The following is a 21195-nucleotide window of genomic DNA, read 5'->3' on the forward strand; positions in this document are numbered from 1 at the left end:
ATTCTAGAGTGCTACACTATCAGGGCCATCTTTGGTCGTTCTCGCCGGTGACAGTGTGGACGATATATTCCATTGGTCATTAACGCTCGATGATTAATGAATAATATTTTACTCTGAAGAGCCGTTTTAAAGCAGTTGGCCTAAGAAAGGCTATCCCCCTGCGTTTGGACCATTTGCATTATTTCCTTAAGTAACCTTCAATTCTCAAGGCAAAAGGATACGGGAGAGACGGTGATACAACATGGATGAGGAATATGATGTGATCGTTTTGGGCACTGGACTCACAGTAAGTAGTCGAGTCGCGTTTGCTCTGTCCAAAAAACAGAGCAGACTGATTGTGGAAAACAATCCAGTTGGCAGATCCACTATCGTCTCTCTGAGCGTATGAGTGAAAGCCTCTTGCATCTGTTGTGCTGTGACATTAGAAAAAATGATGGAAGATGCGCTTTAGAAATGTCGAGAAAACGTTGCAGCTGAAGCTCTCTTTATACACAAGAGGGAGATAATTCTCCAGGAGTTGTGGTTTATTTGAATTTTTGTTTCTTGTTTTTTTTTTCTTCCAGTTTTTTCCCACTTCTCAGTCTCACCGTCGACTTGGTGTAGTGTTACACCCTGTAGCATCTTTTAGGCGTAACCCCAGTATGTCATGGTCCTCTTTGCATTACATAGGCCCTCATCCTGATCGGAGCAGGCCTGTGTACGAGTTTGTTCACTGCTACGACCCTCGCCCTAATTACTTCTACCAAACACACCCAGTGCGGCAGAAATGCGCCGGATAGGCTTATGTGAAAATATTGTATTAATCTATGTTAATCTAAGAGCCACACAAGCAAATATTTTGGTAGTTTTAAAAAAGATGTCAGACATACCCTTTGTCACTTGTTTCTTTATGTTCTTTTATTTGATTTATTATAGGTGCATCAGATTATTATTATTAATATAATAATAATGATAATAATAATAATACTAGTGTACCTGCACGAGCGACAAACCTTTTACGCATGGGTTTGTCATTCGTGCTTACTGTTAAAGCCAACTCGCATTCCCAGTATATTTCTGTATAAAACTAATGAAGTGCATATTTAAAAAGTGATTAATCTCAATGAATCATCACATTGTGGATACCATAACTCCCGTGAAGGAAGCATTAAATCTAATGTGGTCGTCTTTCCTGCGTTAGACTTGTCAGTGTCCATCTGTGCCTCTCTTGCCTGAATCGATATGTCCTTCCCATGCCCCGAGTCACCTTTATTTGATGTCTGCTCATTATTTCTGTTAGTTGAGTGCTCTCTTCTGAGTTTGATTGTTTCCTGCAGGAATGTATTCTGTCTGGGATCATGTCTGTAAATGGAAAAAAGGTTCTTCATATGGACAGGAACCCCTACTATGGTGGGGAGAGTTCCTCCATCACACCCCTGGAGGAGGTACAGGACTCTTGGGATTTATACCAATATATTATTTATGTCCCTCTGTATATCTCATTTAACTTCCAGTGGTGTCAGCTGCTTCTACTATATAGTGTTCATTCACCAACAACTTTTTCCATTTGATAGTGTGAGCCTCATAGATTTTATGTTGATGTCCTTTCCCACAGGTGTACAAGCGCTTTAATCTCCCAGATAGCCCACCTGAGTCGATGGGCAGAGGACGAGACTGGAACGTTGATCTAATCCCCAAGTTTCTCATGGCCAATGGTGAGTATCAGACTAAAAGCTAGACATTATATAATTCTCAATTCTATGTAAATTAGCACGTGAAGTGCAAGGAGGAAACTGTTAACTTGTTTAAATGGGTCTTTGTGTTGATACTATACAGGCAGAATGTGTTTTTAGAAAATTAATCAAAAATGATAACTTGTAGGTCATTTCTGTGATTGCAGGTCAGCTTGTGAAGATGCTGCTATACACAGAAGTGACAAGATACCTTGACTTTAAAGTAGTGGAGGGAAGTTTTGTGTACAAAGGAGGAAAGATCTATAAGGTGCCGTCAACTGAGACTGAGGCGCTAGCTTCGAGTAAGACACCTGGTTATGCCTCATTGCATTTTAAGATATCAAGAGTAATGTCTAGAATTTAGATTTAGGCTATCGTGGGTATAGTTTAATGTGGAACCTTTTTTTGAAATTCCAGATCTGATGGGAATGTTCGAGAAGCGAAGATTTCGCAAGTTTTTAGTCTTTGTGGCCAATTTCGATGAGAATGACCCCAAGACTTTTGAGGGCGTGGACCCTAAAACCACAACAATGAGAGATGTTTACAAGAAATTTGACCTCGGTCAGGATGTCATTGACTTCACTGGCCACGCCCTGGCCCTCTACAGGACAGATGAGTAAGAGCATGTAGTCAACATCAAGTGGAAAAAAAAAATCACATTTTGTACTGTGCAAAAGTCTTAAACCACTCTTCATTTCTTTGTATATTTCCAGGAAAGTAATTTCAGCAATTTATTTAAGCATATACAACCATAAATGTACCATGGCGAAAACAGAGTTTGTACAATTCTAACAAGACTGAAATTCAATATTTGGTATGACCAGCCTGGACACAGCACATACTTAGGCAGTCTTTCTTGTACTTTCTTGAAATAGTCTCCTGAAATAGTTCTCCAGGGTTCTTAAAGGACATTCCTTGGATGTTTTTCTGCCTTTTGCTCCATTCTTTGTGCATGTGTAAAATTACAACTACGAACAGCAAGGTTTTTTTTTTTGTTGTTTTTGTTTTTTTGTACATTGGGCACAACCAATATGTGAAAGATGCTTCTGAAAGACTTTCTAAAACCCTGAAGAATATTGTTCAAGGCCACTTTCAAACATTACAAAAAAGTCCTGCTCCCTGGAAGCAAAAGATAAATAAATGAGGTGGCTCAAGACATTTGCTCAGTTCAAATATCAAACATTAGTATTTCATAACTTTATTTTGTTTAATGTAGCAGTGGATTTTAACATTTTAAATGTACTTTCTGACATTTTCTATTTGACTTCATTTTCTGTTACAAACATTTATGTTGAACAAAGTGAACCCAACTCCTTCATGCTATTTCTGCCTTCAGCTATCTTGACGTTCCGTGTTTGGAGACGATCAACCGTATCAAACTCTACAGTGAATCACTGGCACGCTATGGAAAGAGCCCCTACCTTTACCCCCTGTATGGCCTGGGAGAACTGCCACAGGGATTTGCCAGGTATTTAGATCACAATACAGATCATTTGATGGAAATATAGTGATTCAAATGGAAATAGAAATTGAATAGAAATTAAAACCAGTTCATGATTTAACAGGTCTTATTCTTATGTTGTATAAGGTTGAGTGCAATCTATGGAGGAACCTATATGCTGAACAAACCAGTAGATGAGATAGTGATGGAGGGTGGCAGAGTGATTGGAGTGAAGTCTGAGGGTGAGGTATGGCCACGCTGATCTTTTGTCCAAGAATATGCAAGTTAAACAGTGTTTTAGCAAAGTTTCAATTGAATACACAGTGAGTTTATTCACTCAAATAAGTGGCCTTTATTAAGCTGCCTGCACAGTACATCATTGTCTCATTCTTGTTAAAGGTGGCTCGCTGCAAGCAGCTCATATGTGATCCCAGTTACATACCGGATCGTGTCCGTAAGGCGGGTCAGGTGATCCGTGTGATCTGCGTCCTCAGTCACCCCATCAAAAATACTAATGACGCCAACTCCTGCCAGATCATCATTCCTCAGAATCAGGTCAACCGTAACTCAGGTGAGCAGTGCCCTGTTATTTGTATGGTGATTGTGATGGAAGTAGTCTATAGGAGCTGAAACGATAAAACCAGTTGCAAATAAGTAAGTTTTCTTACTTTTAGCTGAATTGATTATTCTGCCCTGCAGACAGAAAGGCTCATTCTCAGGGAGACAAATCAATAAACGAATAATTTTGCATTATTGTCCTCTGAAGAAATGTAACAAATTTAGCCCTCCCCCCACAAATCACAGTTGGCTAAATGCAAAATAGCTGGCTATCTGTACTCATTAAATGTAGAAAAAATTGCATTTTTGATATTTATCTCTGAGAGTAGCAATAATAATTCTTCTTGCTATATGGTCAGTGGTTCATTTAAGTCGGCAGTTCCTCTCCGTTCTTTAGAACTCTTTAATGAACCTTTTAGTATTGATTTTGCAGAAATTTGTATTAAGCAGAAATTTCCAAAATCACAACCAATCCTATGTAAGAACAGTAATACAGAGCTGAGTTTCACACAGAGAGGCTTACAACTCCAATTTGAGATAATTGGTATCATGACAGTGGTTATCAGCCCTGGTTATGTTCTTAGCACTGTTTAAAACTGGACGAGTAGGTTGATTCTAGAGTAGCATTAGATGAACCAGGGCCGGAGTGGGACTCATTTTCAGCCCTGGAGTTTCATGCCTCAGACCAGCCCACTTTATCACAACCTATTATTAAAATCATGTAATTGTAACCATAACACATTTTGACTTAACCAATTAAGATATTTTCAATGTCAAAATATGCTGGTTTATTTCATATTACTTTTATTCTATTCTCTTTCAATTGTGGGCTTTGTGTCTTTACTATCTTACTTTTAATGATAAAAAATATAACGGGTCACTACTATCGTTTGGGCATAGAAAGTGGTTATACTGTATTGGAACTAATGCTTGTTCACACACGTAGTCCCCTCACCACTACTGGCTCCTGGCTCTGCTTCTGACACTAAATCACATTTTAAAAATGGTCATAGTTCTCAGCACAAATCTCCCCCTTTTTTTTGTTTTACAAAGCCTTCTGATCAATTCAGGTCAATTTCATTAATGTAGTGCTGAATCATCAAGCATCTCAGGGCACACATAGAGCAGGTCTACACCATACTTTTCAATTATATTAATTCTAATAATATTCACTCAATCCTACCTGCCCACTCTGGACTTGTGGGCTCATGGCTGGTGCTTGCTTGTATCTTGCTTCTGACTCTGAGGAGCTACAAGACAAATTTTCCCAGTTATGTGGCGTCGCATCATACTATTATTTAAGTTATATAACGTCAAGCAATTCATTGAGTTGATAATTATTTAACTTGAACGGTGGTTTGCAGGCAAAATTCAATATATTGCCTTACCCGTTTCATCGTCCTCATTTGACGTTACAAACCACAAGCTTGTTTTAGTGAAAAAGTTGCCAATATTTGCATATTTAGCTGCGCCTGTTTTCCAGAGCTTTCCTCTTTTTAATTATAGCCTTCTCCACGCCACCCTTGATCTTTCTACATTCCATCTTTCAAACAACACTGACCGAGTGAACTGATGTGTTCCGTCACGCTATGTCTGCAAAAAAATAAAATAAAATCGAGAGCTGCCAGTGGATGCGGTCCAGGGACAGCGGTAGCAGCACGTAATCAACGTAATCAACCCACTGCCATGACTGAATACCCCTCCCCCCAAAAAAAGGAGAGAACACCGGCCCTTGCGGCCCCTTGTGGCCCACCGGGAATTGTCCCGGTCCTCCTGATAAGCCACTACGGGCCTGAGATGAACCAATCACTTTTTGACTAATCCAGTCAGGATAAACAGGTCTTGTAATTTTTTCTGCTGTTCAAAGCTCTGAAGAATATTCCAAGACTTTGCAGACAACGCATAATTATACTGGTTGAACATTTTCTGTATTAGTAGTAGTGGATCACTTAATTCTGAAACTCCAAATATAAACTGTTCTGGTGCAGATCAGCAAGAGTTAATATGAACCCACCCACACCCACCTCTACTTTCCCAGTCTCTCATTTATTGCGGATAAACCAAAAGGATTATTTACCACTTTACCTGGATATGGATATGGACTGAGTGGAGTTATGGCTTTCAAAATCCTACCACAATAAAACTCACGCTATTTTATTCATTTAGAGCTCATAAACTGCACATTTCATCAACCATTTTTCACTTGACCAAGGGAATCATGTTAAGGGTACTTTTATTTATCGCCAGACCCGCGTGTATGTCCTCTGAACTTTCTGAGAATGTTCGGGGAACAAGGCGGAGCCCATTCATCTGGCGAGTGTCAAGTTAAATCAGTCTAAACGAAAGTTACAGGCTACCCCAAAACGTCACGTTTATAAACTATTCGTTACATTCAACTCTATCTAAATGGCAATTTCACACGTTGCCATGTCTATACTGGCTTATTCTAAACAAAATAAGGTTAAACCAGAGCCGCGTTACACTGGCTGTCATTCAGCTGACCGGGGATGATTCTCAAATCAATTCAGCCTGATTGGCGTGCGTGCCTGAAACATTTGGACATATTTGCAGACTAATGCGCATATTCCTTGCATTCCTCACATGCATACCTGATGCTATTAGCTGCATAGCTAACGATACAAACACTTTCTTGTGGTAACAAGCCAGTGTTGTTTTCGTCAACGATGACGATGACGAAATCATTTCGTTGACGCCACTTTTTTTGATAAACATAGCTCTCTGATTACGAAAACATGACGAGACGTGTGTGAGTTTTCGTTGACGAGAATGGACGAAAATGTTAGTGGGAGATCTGTCAGACGTTTAAAGGGACACTCCACCCATTTGCATTAGGCTTTGCATTGTTAGAAACCCAGTCATACTTTTGAATGGTCATGCAACACCCTCTCATTTCCCCCTGAGACGGGAGAAATCCGTATTCACCTCTTCACACTTCCTCCTACAATGACGCAAAAATCGTCATTTTGCGTCATTGTAGGAGGAAGTGTAAGAGGGGTGGATTTCTGTTGAGACTACAAGCGCTAGTTCCCACCCTTCAACACCGCCCATAGGGGGGTTGGATCTAATGCGCTAACAGACCTATCACAGATCAGTGCCAGTGCATTAGACTGGCAGAGAGCTGCAGCTAACTATATATATATCTATATATATATATATATATATCTATATATATATATATAGATATAGGTATATATAATTGTCATGAGATCCATACTCCTTACCAGTTGGTGGCGGTAATGCTGCTTTAAGTTGTTTGCCAACCGCCAATAAAAAAAAACGAAATAGAGAGAGAGAGAGCTGCAGCTAACACGGAGGACTGGACAGGGATTTTGAAGAAGATATCGAGCTGGGGCGAATTGGTGGCGTCCTGGAGACCTACTTTAGAATACCTAAAGTCAACTGGAAACGACAGCCAAAGCCTACAGGGCCAAATGGACGTCTTTCTGTAAAGTAAGTTTGTTTTCTTTGTTACTATGTCAAGGAGTACTCTTGCTAACACGCTAACGTGGCATGTTCATTGCACAAATAGCTTGCAGTTATGCAAGCTACTGTGGCACGCTAGGCTCAAATGCCATCACTCACTTTGTGATCAATGTTTTGTCTAGACAATTTCGTCTAACAGCCTACCGGCACTTTCTTGAGTGGGTCCTGCAAGGAGAGAGATTGGGCAGAGGGCGTCGTGTCGTGCAGGCTATCCGCCAGAACTACCCAGCTCCAGACGGCCAGTACTGCGGGCACCAAGAAGCTCAGGAGAAGCTATAGTTTCCTTGTTTTATATTCATTCAACAGTTGTATTGTTTGTATAGTTATTTAATTAAATTGTTAAAATGTACGTTGTTGTGGTTCTTTCTTAGTAATGTTGCTCCAAGTGTATTCGAGTTATTGAACGACCAACATTTCAGAACTGGAACTACCCAGCTACTGTTACCTCAGATGACAAAACGACAGAATTGTGATCATAGCCTACCTATAATTACTATAAATTATGAAGCATTACAAGTATACATTGCATTATAAGTTTGTTGCAAATCAGTTATCTCCTTCCAAGTTTATGATGCTATTCTAAACTTTGTTGAAGGCAGACAGGAGAGAAAGAGTGACATTTTGTCTTTTAATTCACAAAATAAGAATTGTCATGAACATAAAGACACACAAACAACATTATCCACACTATTAAAAAAAGAGGTATTGACCCTGTGATTGAGTATACAGTAAGGTGCTCGATGGAAGTGCAAACGGGTAAGGCAGTGACATGATTTCCAGGTAGCGTAGAGTCGGGTGGAGCTCGTACACTCTCGGGGGAGTGGCCTGCGGATCTTGAGCATTGCAATGCACTATGGGGATTGTTGTCTTTAATCCACAAGCACAAAAAAGTCATTTTCTGCCTTTTCTCGGTCAAGAAGGCACCAAATTAAAAAATTTATGCTACTATTCTACTACATATATGGCCCACTTTCAATACATATTCATGTCTCCACTGGTGGAATGTTCCTTTAAAATGCATGACATTTCTGCTTATTGTGTGTGTCAATTAAAACCTAAAAAGTATCTGCTGCGGCACCTTAAGGCTCGCCACTGGGATATTTTTTCGAAGGTAAGTTACAAATGCTGTTAACATAATCGATAAATTTCATAGTAAGCTAATACATTAGTACGTTTTCCACATACTCCTGGCGCAAATGGGCTGCTAACTTCAGGCTAAAGTTAGCTTTTGTTACGCTAACGTCAATTCATTATGTGTGTGTTACTTTAGCAGCATGTTTAGCCATGTTTACATTCAGTGACGGTGTGGTTATCTCTTTGTGTGTACGTTCTGTCAGCGCGTAACTTGATATGTTAAGCAGGTCGAGTTACTGTTATACGTAGAGTCTGCTAGCTTTAGCCTAAAAGCCACAAGTGACGTTGTGCAGCCCTAACCAGGACCTACAACAATATTACTGGGCATGTATTGTTGTAATGTTTTAAATACTTGAACGCAGTTTTTCTAGAGAAGATAATTGTTTTGTATATGTGATTATCGTCCATTGACTCTTTTGGGCTTTCACATGCGCGAGCGTACAACTAACCGGTGAGTTACATGCTGTTTATAAAGTTGTCTTGTAACGTCCCCATGCCAGTAATGTGAGAACCATGCATATGGTTTTGATGGTAAGGCTTGTGACTTTATTGTCGGATGATTTATAAAGTGGTGTGACGTTTCTGCAGTGTGCAAGTTGTTGTTTTACGTGGAAGGGTTAGCGCTTGCCCCTTAGCCATCACGTATTAGCCTCGCATGACAGGCTGAGCGAACAGCGCTATCTCCACACAGGGAGCGCAGATTTGCACCTGTCTGTGTCCTACTATCAGTATTTGACAACCTCTAGCAATGGAAATGCGCTTCAAATGCCCCGGAGTTCCCCTTTAAACTAGACTAAAACCTTTTTGACTTTTCGTCGACTAAAATTAGACTAAAACCCTTTTGAGTTTTCGTCGACTAAAACTGGACTAAAACTATCACATATAGAAGTGACTAAAATGTGACTAAAACTAATAAGCATTTTAGTCCAAAAGACTAAGACTAAGACTCAATCTAAGATGGTTGTCAAAAACAACACTGTAACAAGCTATACTGTACATACAGGAAAGCAACACAATTATAGAGCGTTAAATGACTTACTTGTCCGAGGTCTGTAGTTGGGCCAAAGAGAGTTGGTACTGATCCAGGATTAATTTTCAGACGTTCGGCAAGGCCAGCTCGGTATTGGCCCAAGTTCTGGAAACATTCGTCGGTGAAATGTTTGGCGCACACATACACAAATCTCTTCGGTTCTGTCGTCACTTTCCAAGAAAAAACAAAATGTGTCCACTGGCTCTTTAGAGGTTCTGATGCAGGAGCTCTAAACAGATTTTTTTACATCCATTGTACATCCATGTACAGAGCAATGAGCTGGCCAAAGAGCTGTGGGGGGGCAAGGCAGTTTTGGCATAGCCATATATGGGCTCTTGGGGGAAATAACCTCGACGTCACATGAGGCGCTACGTCACATGAGGCAGCTTTCCCGATCAGGCCACCTGCATGGTCACATTACCAAAGGCGGAGAATAATTTCCAGTGCATGGTTTAGGTCCATTGTCATTTTTAGCCACTGGGGGACCGCAGGCAGGCTAGGGGAACTCATATTAATGTTAAACAACCTTAAAAAGTGAAAATTTCAGGGGCGGTCGGTGGCGTAGTGGGTTAAGCAGCCGCCCCATGTACAGAGGCTACAGTCCTCGCTGCAGCTGGCCCCGGTTCGAGTCCCGCCCCGGACGGCCCTTTGCTGCATGTCCTCCCCCTCTCTCTGCCCCCTGCTTCCTGTCTCTCTCCAACTGTCCTATCATTAAAGGCATAAAAAGCCCCAAAAAATATTTTTAAAAAAAGGGAAAATTTCATGCCATGGCTCCTTTAACCATTGAAAACTCTGGCTTTAGGCCAGAAATATCTCGCTAACATTTCTGTGTAAGCTAAAAGGTTGCTCAGAAGAGCAACATTTTTCACTTTGTAAATCACAACTTCAAAAATTCCTCAGCAGTTCAAGCAAGAGCTATGTTCTTTGCATCAGACAGTAGTTTACTACATTTTCTAAACCACAGAATGTCCATTTAGCATCACAGGGGGACTGGATAGTAGTGGTAAGATTGCCACCTTTCATGTGGGTGATCTGGGTTCAAATCCTGACACCCCTGCATGAAAGGTACCCCCTCCAGTAGCAGTCCTTAGGCAAGACCCCCTAAACGCTACCTGCCTACCTGGGATATGAGTGTAAGTTGCTTTGGATAAAAGCGTCTGCCAAATGCATAAACATAAACACAGTCTGCTGTTTTGGGGTTTGCACAACTGAGACACAACATGAACTCATTTACACTACACAGAACAAGTTGGGGTTTTTGTCCTATGCTAAAGTGACTTTGGAAATATCCAAAATCTAGCATTTGCTTAAACCACTGTGAAATTTGCAAGGTTTGATTTGATTTGTGGAACCTCACAAAAGTTAATTTCAAAACCCCAAAATATCCCTTTAATATCCATTGGTTGAAAATCATTTGGCGCGGAAAGAAAAGGAAGATAGAAAAAGATAGGAACTGAGAACACTGAAAATCATTCAGCAGCCTAAGACAAAAAAATGTTTCCCTCAGAAAGTGTGGGGACAAAAATGTTGCAAAAGAGATTCAAAATAAAAGATGCACCAGGTGGCTATACACACAACACCTTTGAAATTATTATTATTTTTATTATTAGGTATTCATTCGTAAACAGCAAATCAAAGGTTATTTTTCGAAAAGCTGCAATGAAGAAATGGGAATCTGATACGTTCCCATTGACTGGTTTAAAGCAAAAAAATAGGTTGCCTTGTGTCACCAGAGAGTGGTGGTATAGGCTACATTGCTAGTGGTAATAATTTGTCAAAGAAGTAGTTGTCTTAAGGGGTAAATAAAGAGAGCATGTTTTCAGAAATTACTTTTATCTCTGGTAATAACTGGGATATTATATTTATAGCTGGGGGGATGCTGGTCAGTCACATGAGTATATTATTTGCTGGCCCAGGCTGGAAATAACTGATGAGTTACATCAGTTTTAATCCGATGTCAGGTCAGATGTGATTTGAAAAGTTGTTAACATCAAGTCTCCTTCAAAACAGGCAAAACAACACCTCAAGTGAAGGTATAAACTGATAAACCTAGCTGATGTTTACAGTTTGTTTCTGTTGCTTTAAGTGGCCGAAACGTGTTAATTAACTTTTTTTCTCTCTGACCTTTTTGTCAATTCTCCAGACATTTATGTGTGCATGATCTCTTACGCTCACAACGTGGCAGCCCAGGGGAAGTACATTGCCATTGTTAGCACCACAGTGGAAACCAGTGAACCTGAGACTGAGATAGAGCCCGCCCTAGAATTGCTGGAGCCTATCGACCAAAAGTCAGTGCAGTGTTTACCTTTACTCATTTCTTTGACATTATTTATTGTTTTGTGTTAAACAGAACTTTAAAAATTCTTATTTTATTTTTTTATGATAGGTTTGTGGCTATCAGTGACCTTTATGAGCCCACAGATGATGGAACTGAGAGCCAGGTAAGACATTTCTTATCCAAATTACATGCTTTTCATAGCTAGTATAGCAATATCAGCAGCTTGGTCCACCACTTTTGTCCAGACTGAAGTATCTTGTTGTGACGTTTTGCATAGACATTAATGGTCATTATAGGATGTGTTTTACAGACTTTCCGTCAATAGGATAGTGATTATTTGATGAGATTTCAATATAGGTAATATATTTCCAAAAAGGATCATTTCTCATTATTTTATTTTATTTTATTTTATTTTTTAGCCAACATAACAGAGTAACCGCATTTAATTTAGCGCACCACTGCACCTTCTCACATTTGCAAGTATTGTTGTAGATTCTTAGTCTTGCAACTTTATCCTTCCCAGGTCTTTGCCTCAAGTTCCTACGATGCCACAACTCACTTTGAGACCACTTGCAACGATATCAAGGACATCTACAAACGCATGACTGGGACCGACTTTGACTTTGAGAACATGAAACGCAAACAGAACGATGTTTTTGGGGAGGATGAGCAGTGAGGGGTAGAGGGGCTTCTGAGAGAGGGTGGGGCCAGAAAAGGAAGTGGGGACGACAAATGGCTGAGAGATCCTGTAGTAGACTGCCGGGGCTGCCCTTACAGTGCTTTAAAAACAAATGGATGGGTGGGAGTAGTGTGAGTGCGATGGTCTCTCTCTCTCTCTCTCTCTCTCTCTCTCTCTCTCTCTCTCTCTCTCTCTCTCTCTCTCTCTCTCTCTCTCTCTCTCTCTCTCTCTCTCTCTCTCTCTCTCTCTCTCTCTCTCTCTCTCTCTCTCTCTCAACACACACATTCAAACACATAGATGCTCACAAACTCAAGCAAACACGCTTTTCAAAGACTCGCATTCCATTCCTATGTCACTGAAAAGCAGGGTTGATAAGGTCTTTCATTCCATTGTAGAATTTACAGTATAATCATGTCTTAACCATCATCATTAGAGGTGAATTTATTACTTGTTGTAGATTTTCAGAGCATTTTTTTTTCTGTAATGTCTTTCTCCTCATATCAGACGTTGGGTGAATGGAAGGCTGATGGCAATGAGAGGTCCGAACTGTAAGATCTGACATGATATCTGTTTTGGCTTTGCGTAGAATCCACTGGTGACGTGCGTGCATCTTTTACACATGGTAATATTGTACATAGACTCAAAGACACTGCGGTCTGAAGGCTGGACCGTTCCACACACCACTCCTGTCAACCCTGCTTTCACTTTTCTCTTGCTTGGTCTTTTACCTGCATTATTTCAATAGACGCCGCTCCTTTTGGCAAAATCTGTTGGTTGGGCAAAAAATGTGATGAAAAGTGACATATAAATGGGCTGTTCTTTAAACTGATAGTGCTCACTGCAATGCTGTTGTGTTCCCTGTGCTAGCAGGCAAGTTAACAAGTGGCTATTAACTGTCACCCCCATTCCAACAAAAAAAAAAAGAAAACTCCAGTTCTTTTTCTTTATCTCTGTTGTGTTATGTCAAATTTGAATTGAATAGTTTACTCTAACATTTCTTTTTTTTATAAAACATCTTTTGTGGAAAAACATTTCACAAGTTTTATTTGTGTTTAAAGTGTGCACACCTTACTGGCTGAAGTTATGAAGTTTACATAGAAACTGTGGTCTTCAAGTTGAAAATAAAAAAGGGAATGTCAGGAGCAAGAGAGCCATGGAGAGGATTTGTACATTGTTAGGTAAGGCATTCTATGAAGGGCTTTGGAAGATTTGAAATGAGGGAAGAATAATACACTGAGATCAAGTGTGACGTGGGGAAAGAAATGTATGTAGTCAATGCTGTGGGTTTGACTTGTGAAAAGCGTCACTTTTGACTTATGAGGATGAAGACTGAAATTTCAGCTCACAGTGAAAGCACCAGATTGTTTGTGTTGTTAACATAAGTTATCACTCTTGGGACTAAATAGAAGGAAGAAATTTGATGCTCCCATTATTTTAAGACTTTGTAGCATAGCAAAAGTATGAAGCCACAGTCACTTGTGATGTCCCTTTAGAATAAACTAGTTTTATTTTTTTGTGTGGTCATAGCCTTAATGTGTGGTCTACTTCAAACGTTTTGACCCTTTTGGAAAATTGAATGCTTTGTTTTAATTAACAGACAGTTACAGGTAAGTCTTGTGCCAAAAATGGTGTTTCTGTTATTGGCAAAGCTTGCTGACAATATTAAAAGTTCACTCCTGTAGTGTGTGCAAAGCTAACTTAATACTGTAGAAGGTATTGTTTTCCACTACATTAGGGGTGTTCTTGTATACCTGAGTGGAGACCTTTCCTTGTATTTCTGCAGTGCACACTTGCAGTTGATTTTCTCAATTGATTTGTGGCTTAGCTTGTTACAAATAAAGAAAACAAACAGGCAAGATGTTTAAAAGCAGTTCCATTTTACTTTATCCATCATGACCAATTCCTTAACAACTCTAAACAAATTTACTGTGTGTTTGGGGTGCTGATGTGTCTTATCATGATGATCTATTTATTTGAACTTCGCTGACGTATTGTGTGAAGGTTTACGTCAAATGGTTATATGCTATGCTAATAATGAAATAGATTTTAAAAGTTGATCCACACCTGAATTTTTTGTTTGTTACTTGCTCGGCCGTGTTATGTTTACTCTGTGATCATTCCATTATTTAATGTTATATTAGCTTTCCTAAGAAACAGGTTTTGATGGAAGGAAAGCAGCAACAGTCATCATACATCTAAAATCAAATTCAACACACATAGCCTTGTATTCACAACAATTTCACATTGTGCATCATTTGACATTGTGTGTGGTCTTCATTCTGGAAACATATAATCTGATAAAAACTGGAAAACCTTATACATAGATATATTTGAGGCTCTTTTCCCCTCATTCTCCCACAAAATCTGATATTGTACTCTTCCTTTTTATTTATTGAGGGAAAAAAGCCTCACATGTGGTTGTACTGTTTTAATTATCATCCAATATGGCCTTTGGAACCACTATGGACAGTGTCCCTTGAGACTGACAAAACAGTTCAGGCTGAGAAGTAGAAAACAGTTTGTCTTTGTTTGATCACTAGTATGTGAACAGCGCCTAATGTCTTGTGTAACAAATACAATTAATTAAACTATGAATGAAATTATAGAAAAATAAAAAGCACATGGCAAACCTGGAAAGACCTCAACTTGGATTTGTCTCTTTTTGAAGATGAGTATCGCTTTACAGGAGGATTATCTATGCAGACAGACATAATATTACATACACTTGTACTAAAACTTACAACTTACAGAATTATATGATTTTTAATTATCACAAATTGTTCTGAAAGAGAAGATAATGGTTTTAACTAATGTTTTAACTATTTGGAATGGAACATGAGACTAATCTGATAAATAACTTGCGAAGAGGATTTGTGTAAAGGACATTTTGGAGCAAGTGCAAAGTGCTACAGACGGCACAAATGGACATTATGTAGTTGCCATGCGACCAGGTTTACATTGTGTCTCTGTAATAGATGTAGAACACAGAGGCCTGATCCAGTCAGCAATAGAAAGGGCATAGAGGCACCACTCAGTCCTACAATTCAGGAACTGTACATCTTCATAATTCCTTTATATCCATTTTCTTTTTCACTGCAGCCTCTAACCTACCGCACTCTCTCCTGCTTTTTATAACATATCACCTACAGCGCCTCTCATTGATTCTCAGCCAGTGATTGTGGCAACAGGACATTATTGCCTAGTGTCAGTTGAGCTTCATGCTTTAATAATCATGCCATTATAACTGCTGTGACATGAGCTGTGCAGAGGAGAGACATGGTGGAGCAAACTCAGCTAAAGTTCCACATGATTCACAACATAACTCTCATAGGAATGACCCAGCAGTCTCTCAATCTCTGCCTTTGGCACCACCCAACATTTGCCATGGTGGCGTTTTTTCAATGTGTCTTTCAGCATCTTTTCCTGCAAGGTTACTGGCATCTGCTCTGATCCCCACATCAGGATGCCCCTTGCTACAATCCTCTCCTTGTTAGCTGGGTGAGCACCTCCATCCAGATGATCATTCTTCAATGTTACATTTACGTCGGCATGCTGAAACTGGCCTGCAGGCAAGTAAAGAACATCGGTTCAATGCAATGCAGCTAACCACATCTACTCAAACGCTCAGATTGATATATGTATAGACAACCCCTCAACAAACTCAGTTGTCAGTTAATAATCATGATGAAACCTTCAAGTTCAAGAGCAGTTTATGAGAGTAACTTTCCTCCCTTTTTTCTCTGCTACCTTTTCATGTTCAATTTACTTTCAGTTTCACTCACCAGTTCACTTGCTATTCGGTTCTTAACCCATTGACGCCGGATGTTGCGTAGCGCAACATTGTGCCTAACGCCGGTTGTTGCGTTGCGCAACATGGTCCCTAACGCCGGTTGTTGCGTAGCGCAACATTGTTCATTTATCATTATTTTCAAGGCGCATGTAATGCACAATGATTGGTATTTGTTTGGAGAGGATGAGGACGAGGACGAGGATTTTTTTGGCTTTCAAGTAGACTGGCAGTCCGCTGGATTTCGCCCCCGACGTCAACAAAAGTTTACTCGTACACCGGGGCTGAAGGTGCCAATATCTGAAGATGCAAGTCCTTTAGATGTGTTTTCGCATATTTTCACTGATGAAGTTTGGGATATGTTGGTGACACAGACAAACTTATATGCGGATCAGGCGCGCGGCCACACACCACCCAACTCGAAGTGGAGCCCCGTGTCAAAGCAGGAGATGAAATCTTTCATCGGTATCTGCCTAACTTTTGGAATAATCAAACTACTAACTCGCCGGGATTACTGGAGGCAGAGCAAGTGGCTGTATCAGACAAATGTCGCCCGAGTGATGGCACGAGATCGTTTTGACATGATCTGGAGGTAATTATTTATTCTTGCGCTTCATTCTGACGACTTCTCATTCTTATTTGAGTGGCGTTGCCCTTATGTAAAAAAAAAAAGAGAGAGCCCGGTGCGAATTACTGCAGTATAACTATGATGTTTTAGAAGTCGTGTCACTGAAGTATACAGTATAACTGCACAATGCAAGATATATTGCAGTTTCTTTTTATCATTCATTATTATTGCTGATATTATAATTTTGCAATGACGTCTCTATCATGGCCAGAAATGTAGCTGAAGTGGTGCCTACATTTACTACTAATACTACTAATAATAATGATGATAATAATAGTAATGACGATTAGTTATAGTATAGTAATAGTAGTATAATAAATAGCAGCATTGGGTATTATCCTGAATCATGTGTGTGTTTGTGTGTGTATTGACTCATCTTTTTCATTTTTTTTTAATGAAAATGTGTTGGTGTTAATGCTGAATGAACATGACGGAATAAAAGCAGAGAATTTAACCTTTAAAATGCAACTTATTTCATGTCTTTATGTGTTTCAGAGGCTGAGACTATTGAATTGTTCTTAAGTGTTTTCAATTAATTGTTTTTAGTTAAAAAAAAACCTCAGGCATTGGGGACCTTTTCTAAAAACTGGCTTAGGCATTGAGCAGCTTTTTTTGCAGGTGCTTTAGGCGCCAATGGGTTAAGCAACAAAACTATTTGCTGAGGTCTTGGCCTCACAATTTCCTGGTTAGGTTTAGGAAACAAAACTCCCTAGTTAGGTTACACCACTTACCAAAATGAATCAGACATGTCAGATAATGATGCAGAAATAGACTCTCATTATGATAACCCTTTGTAACAAAAACTGACACTACATGCTCTGTATTGATTTGTATTGATTTTGATTTGAAGTATGTGATATTATCGAAATGAGAACGATGTGACTTTTACCTGTATTTGAGCATTTTACATTATTATGTCAGTATGTTAACTACACTTATTCCACCAGTAACAGTGAGGGCCGTACACATTCTCTGTGGGATCTGACATTGAAAAGCTTCTTCTGCATACCCAGTAGGCCTTGGGTTGAGTCTGAAAGTCCCCGTCCATCTTCGATGTAAAAGCCCAGGTGAGCCATCTGTAGGTAGCTGGGGTGTTTGTAATAGTGGACTTGGACAAGGAACTGTACACCCTTGGCCATCTCAATCCAGCAGCTCTGATGGTTGTCTACAGTGACAGTCACTCCCTGCCTTGTCACTGATCCCTGCTGATTGATAGGTAGGGTCTCCAGTCCTTCGCCTTCCATTATCACAGAATCAAGTGACAGCGTGATCATGAAGTCACCAGAGCTGCCTGTGGCTGAAGAGATGGTAAGCTGGTCAAAGTAAGTTCGAGAGCGGACTTCTACTCCATGCTTGGAAGGAGCTCCCATTAGGTGACCATCCACAATGATCCCTTGAAGTGGAAGATAAATATAAAAATACATAAATACATTTAGTAAAATGTCATATGTGCACCTAAGGTACATATCATGTTAGATTTGAAATATCATTGTTCTGTACACCTCGCTCTGGGTCCTCCAACAGTCTGAGAACATCATTTGCTCTGCCATCTACTGTAAAACACAGGTTCTGATGCAGCTTTGGAAGCTGGACCACAAAATGAGGATCGCCATCAACTAAAACAGACAATATTTAGGCTTAATACAATTAGAGGACATAAACTATTCAAATGAGGGTATAATTACAAGCAAATAAATAAGATGTAGTAGACTCTTGACCTGATGAGGTGAGGACTCTGATACTGTTCATTCCAGATGGAGGTTCTAAAAGCACAAGACATTCAACTGAAGAACAGTCCCCCTCACTCCCAAGCACTGAAACCAATGACAGGACTAGACATGTGTGGCAGTACACATCGTATATTTAGCATTTCTCTATAAACTGCATAATATTTGATACATACGTGATTTGGATACTTACCAAATGACTCAGTTTCTGCTATTTCATCCCCTGATAAAATAAATATATTTTATTTTCTTATTTTTTTCCCAGCCCTAAAAACTTTCAGAAGTGCAGAATTTCCTGATTTCTTAACATTTCTTTAAGGAAAGAAAACTTACAAGCCTCATAGCTGTTATCATAGTCATAGCCATAAGTTGCATCATGGTCTGGGAAATGGAGGTAAGCAAAGAGTAAGGCCAGTGTACATGTTGCTCACCAGTGGTCTTTTGATTTTAGAAGTAGAAACAGAACCTGATTAGTTAATAATGTTACTCACCTTTCACATCGTCAAAATCTACAAAGCAGAAACGAAAAGGCACATAAGATTACAGGTTTTCCCAACTTTTGTTTTTATTGTTTTTTTTTAAATATTTTTGCCAATCTCTTGGGTGTAAGTAACTAAAAGAAAGAGATGTAATAATGTTAACTTATTTGATTCTTTTACTTTTTAAATTGCTATCAAATTTAATTAGGGAAATACTCATTCTCTCTCATTTAATACTCAATCATCCTAATGACTCGTTAAACTAACCTAATTATGAAATCTAGTTATATTTAGAAGGCAGGTGACAGAGTAAGGCAGGAAAAGGGTACCTTTTTGTTGGATCTGGATTAAAGTAGAGACATCTAAGAGAGAAAAAGAGCATTCAATTAGGGACAAGTATTCATAGGCCACAACTTTAACATTGTGATTGTAACCATCAGTGCACAAAAGGTTTTTAATTGGAAGTCTGATTCAATTCTCCACAGTCAAGAAAGCTTGTAACCTACCCAGAAGCTGAGCTGCTTCCCACAGTCCTGGCCCATCTGTCACACCAGGCATTGGAGCAAAGTTAGCTGATACCAGGGTAGCGATACTCAAGTCTGTGTCAGCATTTGAGTTTATGTTGTTTTCTTCCAAAGCTGGAGCTGGGGCCGGAGTGGGAGAGGTGAGTGTAGATAACAGCTTGGGTGGGGCAAAGGTGGTTTCAGTCTGATGAAGGTCTGAAGCAGATGTGATGCTATTCTCTACATCTGAGGATAACCCTTTCACCTTGATAGGGGTGAGAGTTGTCCGCACAGGAAAAGGCTGTTGGGTTGTGATTCTCCCAAGTATGGGTGCAGGATCAACTCTGGATGAACTGACTGGCAGTGAAGTGCTAGAATTAAATGCTAACATACTGCTGGTTGTTGAGAGGGGGGTTGTTTTCACGGCAATGAGCCTTGGGGTGGAAACCTTTCCAGGCAAAGGAGGCAGTGCTGCTTTTAGAGTGTTATGAAGAGAAGTGGATATCTTTCCAGTTGGGGAAGGAGAGGTAACTTTAGAATCGTTTTGGGAGACACTGGGCTTTTTTACAGAGAGCAGTGCTGGGGCACTTTTGGTGGGACTAGACCCGGATGTTGTATTTGTTTTCTTGGACTGTGATGCTGCCGTTTCTGCCATGGGAGATGGCAACAATTTTTTGTTAGGCTTATGGGTATTCACAGGTGACTGAGGTGGGTTTGGTTCTGATTTGTCAGGGATGGAGTTAGATGGTGAGCTGGGCTTCTTTACAACACCTGAAGATGATATTTTGTTCATGGCCTTAGTTGTTGTAGTAGCAGTGGGTGTTGGTTTCGCAGTAATTGGGGTTTGAGTTGCTTCATCTGCATCTGGCTTAACAACAACTAAAGAGGTGACTGGTGTTACAAAATTATATTTAAGGGAGAGGTTGGTGGCTTTTTCTGTTAGTAATTTTTGAGTTGTAGGGTCAGTAGCATTTAGTTTTGCCAATAACAGCTCCTTGATGGTGAAGTACGCCCAGAGACGATGCACAAAACTTGGGATACCTTCAAAACTTCCTAAACAGTCGAGTGAATCTGTACTCCCATTTTCTTTTGCATGGGAAATAAGCACATCATTTTCCAACTTAATGCGCTGCTTTGAATCAGTAGCTGACACTGACACATTTAAATATTTGATCCCTAGTTTAACCCTCCCTGCCACAACCAATTCAGACCCTTGAAAGTAGTTTGGAAACAGGGAGCGGGAAACGTCGAATGCCTGATTATTCAAGTAAGACAGCTGGATGTCTGATAGCAAAGGGTTGGCCACTTCATCATAAAAGCCCTTCAGCTGCAAGGCTGCATCAGCATCTTCATAAACCATCCTGGCAACACCTCGGTTCTCCAGAGCCAGGCGTTTCAGAAGAAGGAAGTCTGCATCGTCGCCAAAGGCAAGGCCAAACAGAGTGGCCGAGCCCAATGCTCTCTTGGCATTATTAAGGATGTTGTCACTTGATGTAACTCCAATGGTTGCTTCTCCATCAGTGAGGAAAATTACCAGAGGGACACGATGAGATGTGAGGCGGCTTGAGGATCCAGCGGATGAGGGGTTAACAAGTTGGGCAGCTGATAGCAGAGCTGCATTGATATTAGTCCCTGATACAACAGTGTGGAACAGAGACAGTCAGTGTTAAAGCAAATCACGAAGAAATATAAAATTTGACTGAAATTCCAAATCTGAGAAAGCATCAAATTTTCA

At 40.0% G+C, this 21195-nt stretch overlaps 2 protein-coding genes across 2 annotated transcripts in view; one reads left to right on the forward strand and one right to left on the reverse strand.

Moving 5' to 3' along the window:
• Positions 1–14973, forward strand: gdi1 (GDP dissociation inhibitor 1). The gene is made up of 11 exons (XM_075475325.1): positions 1–286; positions 1317–1424; positions 1595–1694; positions 1880–2014; positions 2130–2328; positions 3049–3180; positions 3301–3400; positions 3553–3724; positions 11523–11667; positions 11766–11820; positions 12181–14973. Exons 1-11 carry the CDS (start codon positions 242–244, stop codon positions 12331–12333), a joined length of 1344 nt encoding a protein of 447 aa, XP_075331440.1. The 5' UTR covers positions 1–241; the 3' UTR covers positions 12334–14973.
• itih6 (inter-alpha-trypsin inhibitor heavy chain family member 6) overlaps positions 14213–21195 on the reverse strand; it is a 15148-nt gene continuing 8165 nt past the window's right edge. The window contains exons 9-17 of the mRNA XM_075475326.1: positions 19464–21092; positions 19287–19319; positions 18970–18987; positions 18812–18859; positions 18672–18701; positions 18470–18514; positions 18254–18367; positions 17761–18144; positions 14213–15899 (exon numbers count right to left, since the gene is read on the reverse strand). Of these exons, the coding sequence (XP_075331441.1) occupies positions 15631–15899; positions 17761–18144; positions 18254–18367; positions 18470–18514; positions 18672–18701; positions 18812–18859; positions 18970–18987; positions 19287–19319; positions 19464–21092 (2570 nt within the window). The 3' untranslated portion in view covers positions 14213–15630. The remainder of the gene's footprint in view (positions 15900–17760; positions 18145–18253; positions 18368–18469; positions 18515–18671; positions 18702–18811; positions 18860–18969; positions 18988–19286; positions 19320–19463; positions 21093–21195) is intronic.

This window comes from Odontesthes bonariensis, chromosome 10 (assembly GCF_027942865.1).
Source record: "Odontesthes bonariensis isolate fOdoBon6 chromosome 10, fOdoBon6.hap1, whole genome shotgun sequence".
NCBI lineage: Eukaryota > Metazoa > Chordata > Actinopteri > Atheriniformes > Atherinopsidae > Odontesthes > Odontesthes bonariensis.

Bases quoted from the DNA above. Each gene is read 5' to 3' on its own strand.
- gdi1 (XM_075475325.1), top strand. From the start codon at position 242: ATGGATGAGGAATATGATGTGATCGTTTTGGGCACTGGACTCACA. The intron at 2,329-3,048 runs GTAAGAGCATGT...TTCTGCCTTCAG, and splicing joins GCCCTCTACAGGACAGATGA to CTATCTTGACGTTCCGTGTT. The intron at 3,401-3,552 runs GTATGGCCACGC...TTCTTGTTAAAG, and splicing joins GAGTGAAGTCTGAGGGTGAG to GTGGCTCGCTGCAAGCAGCT.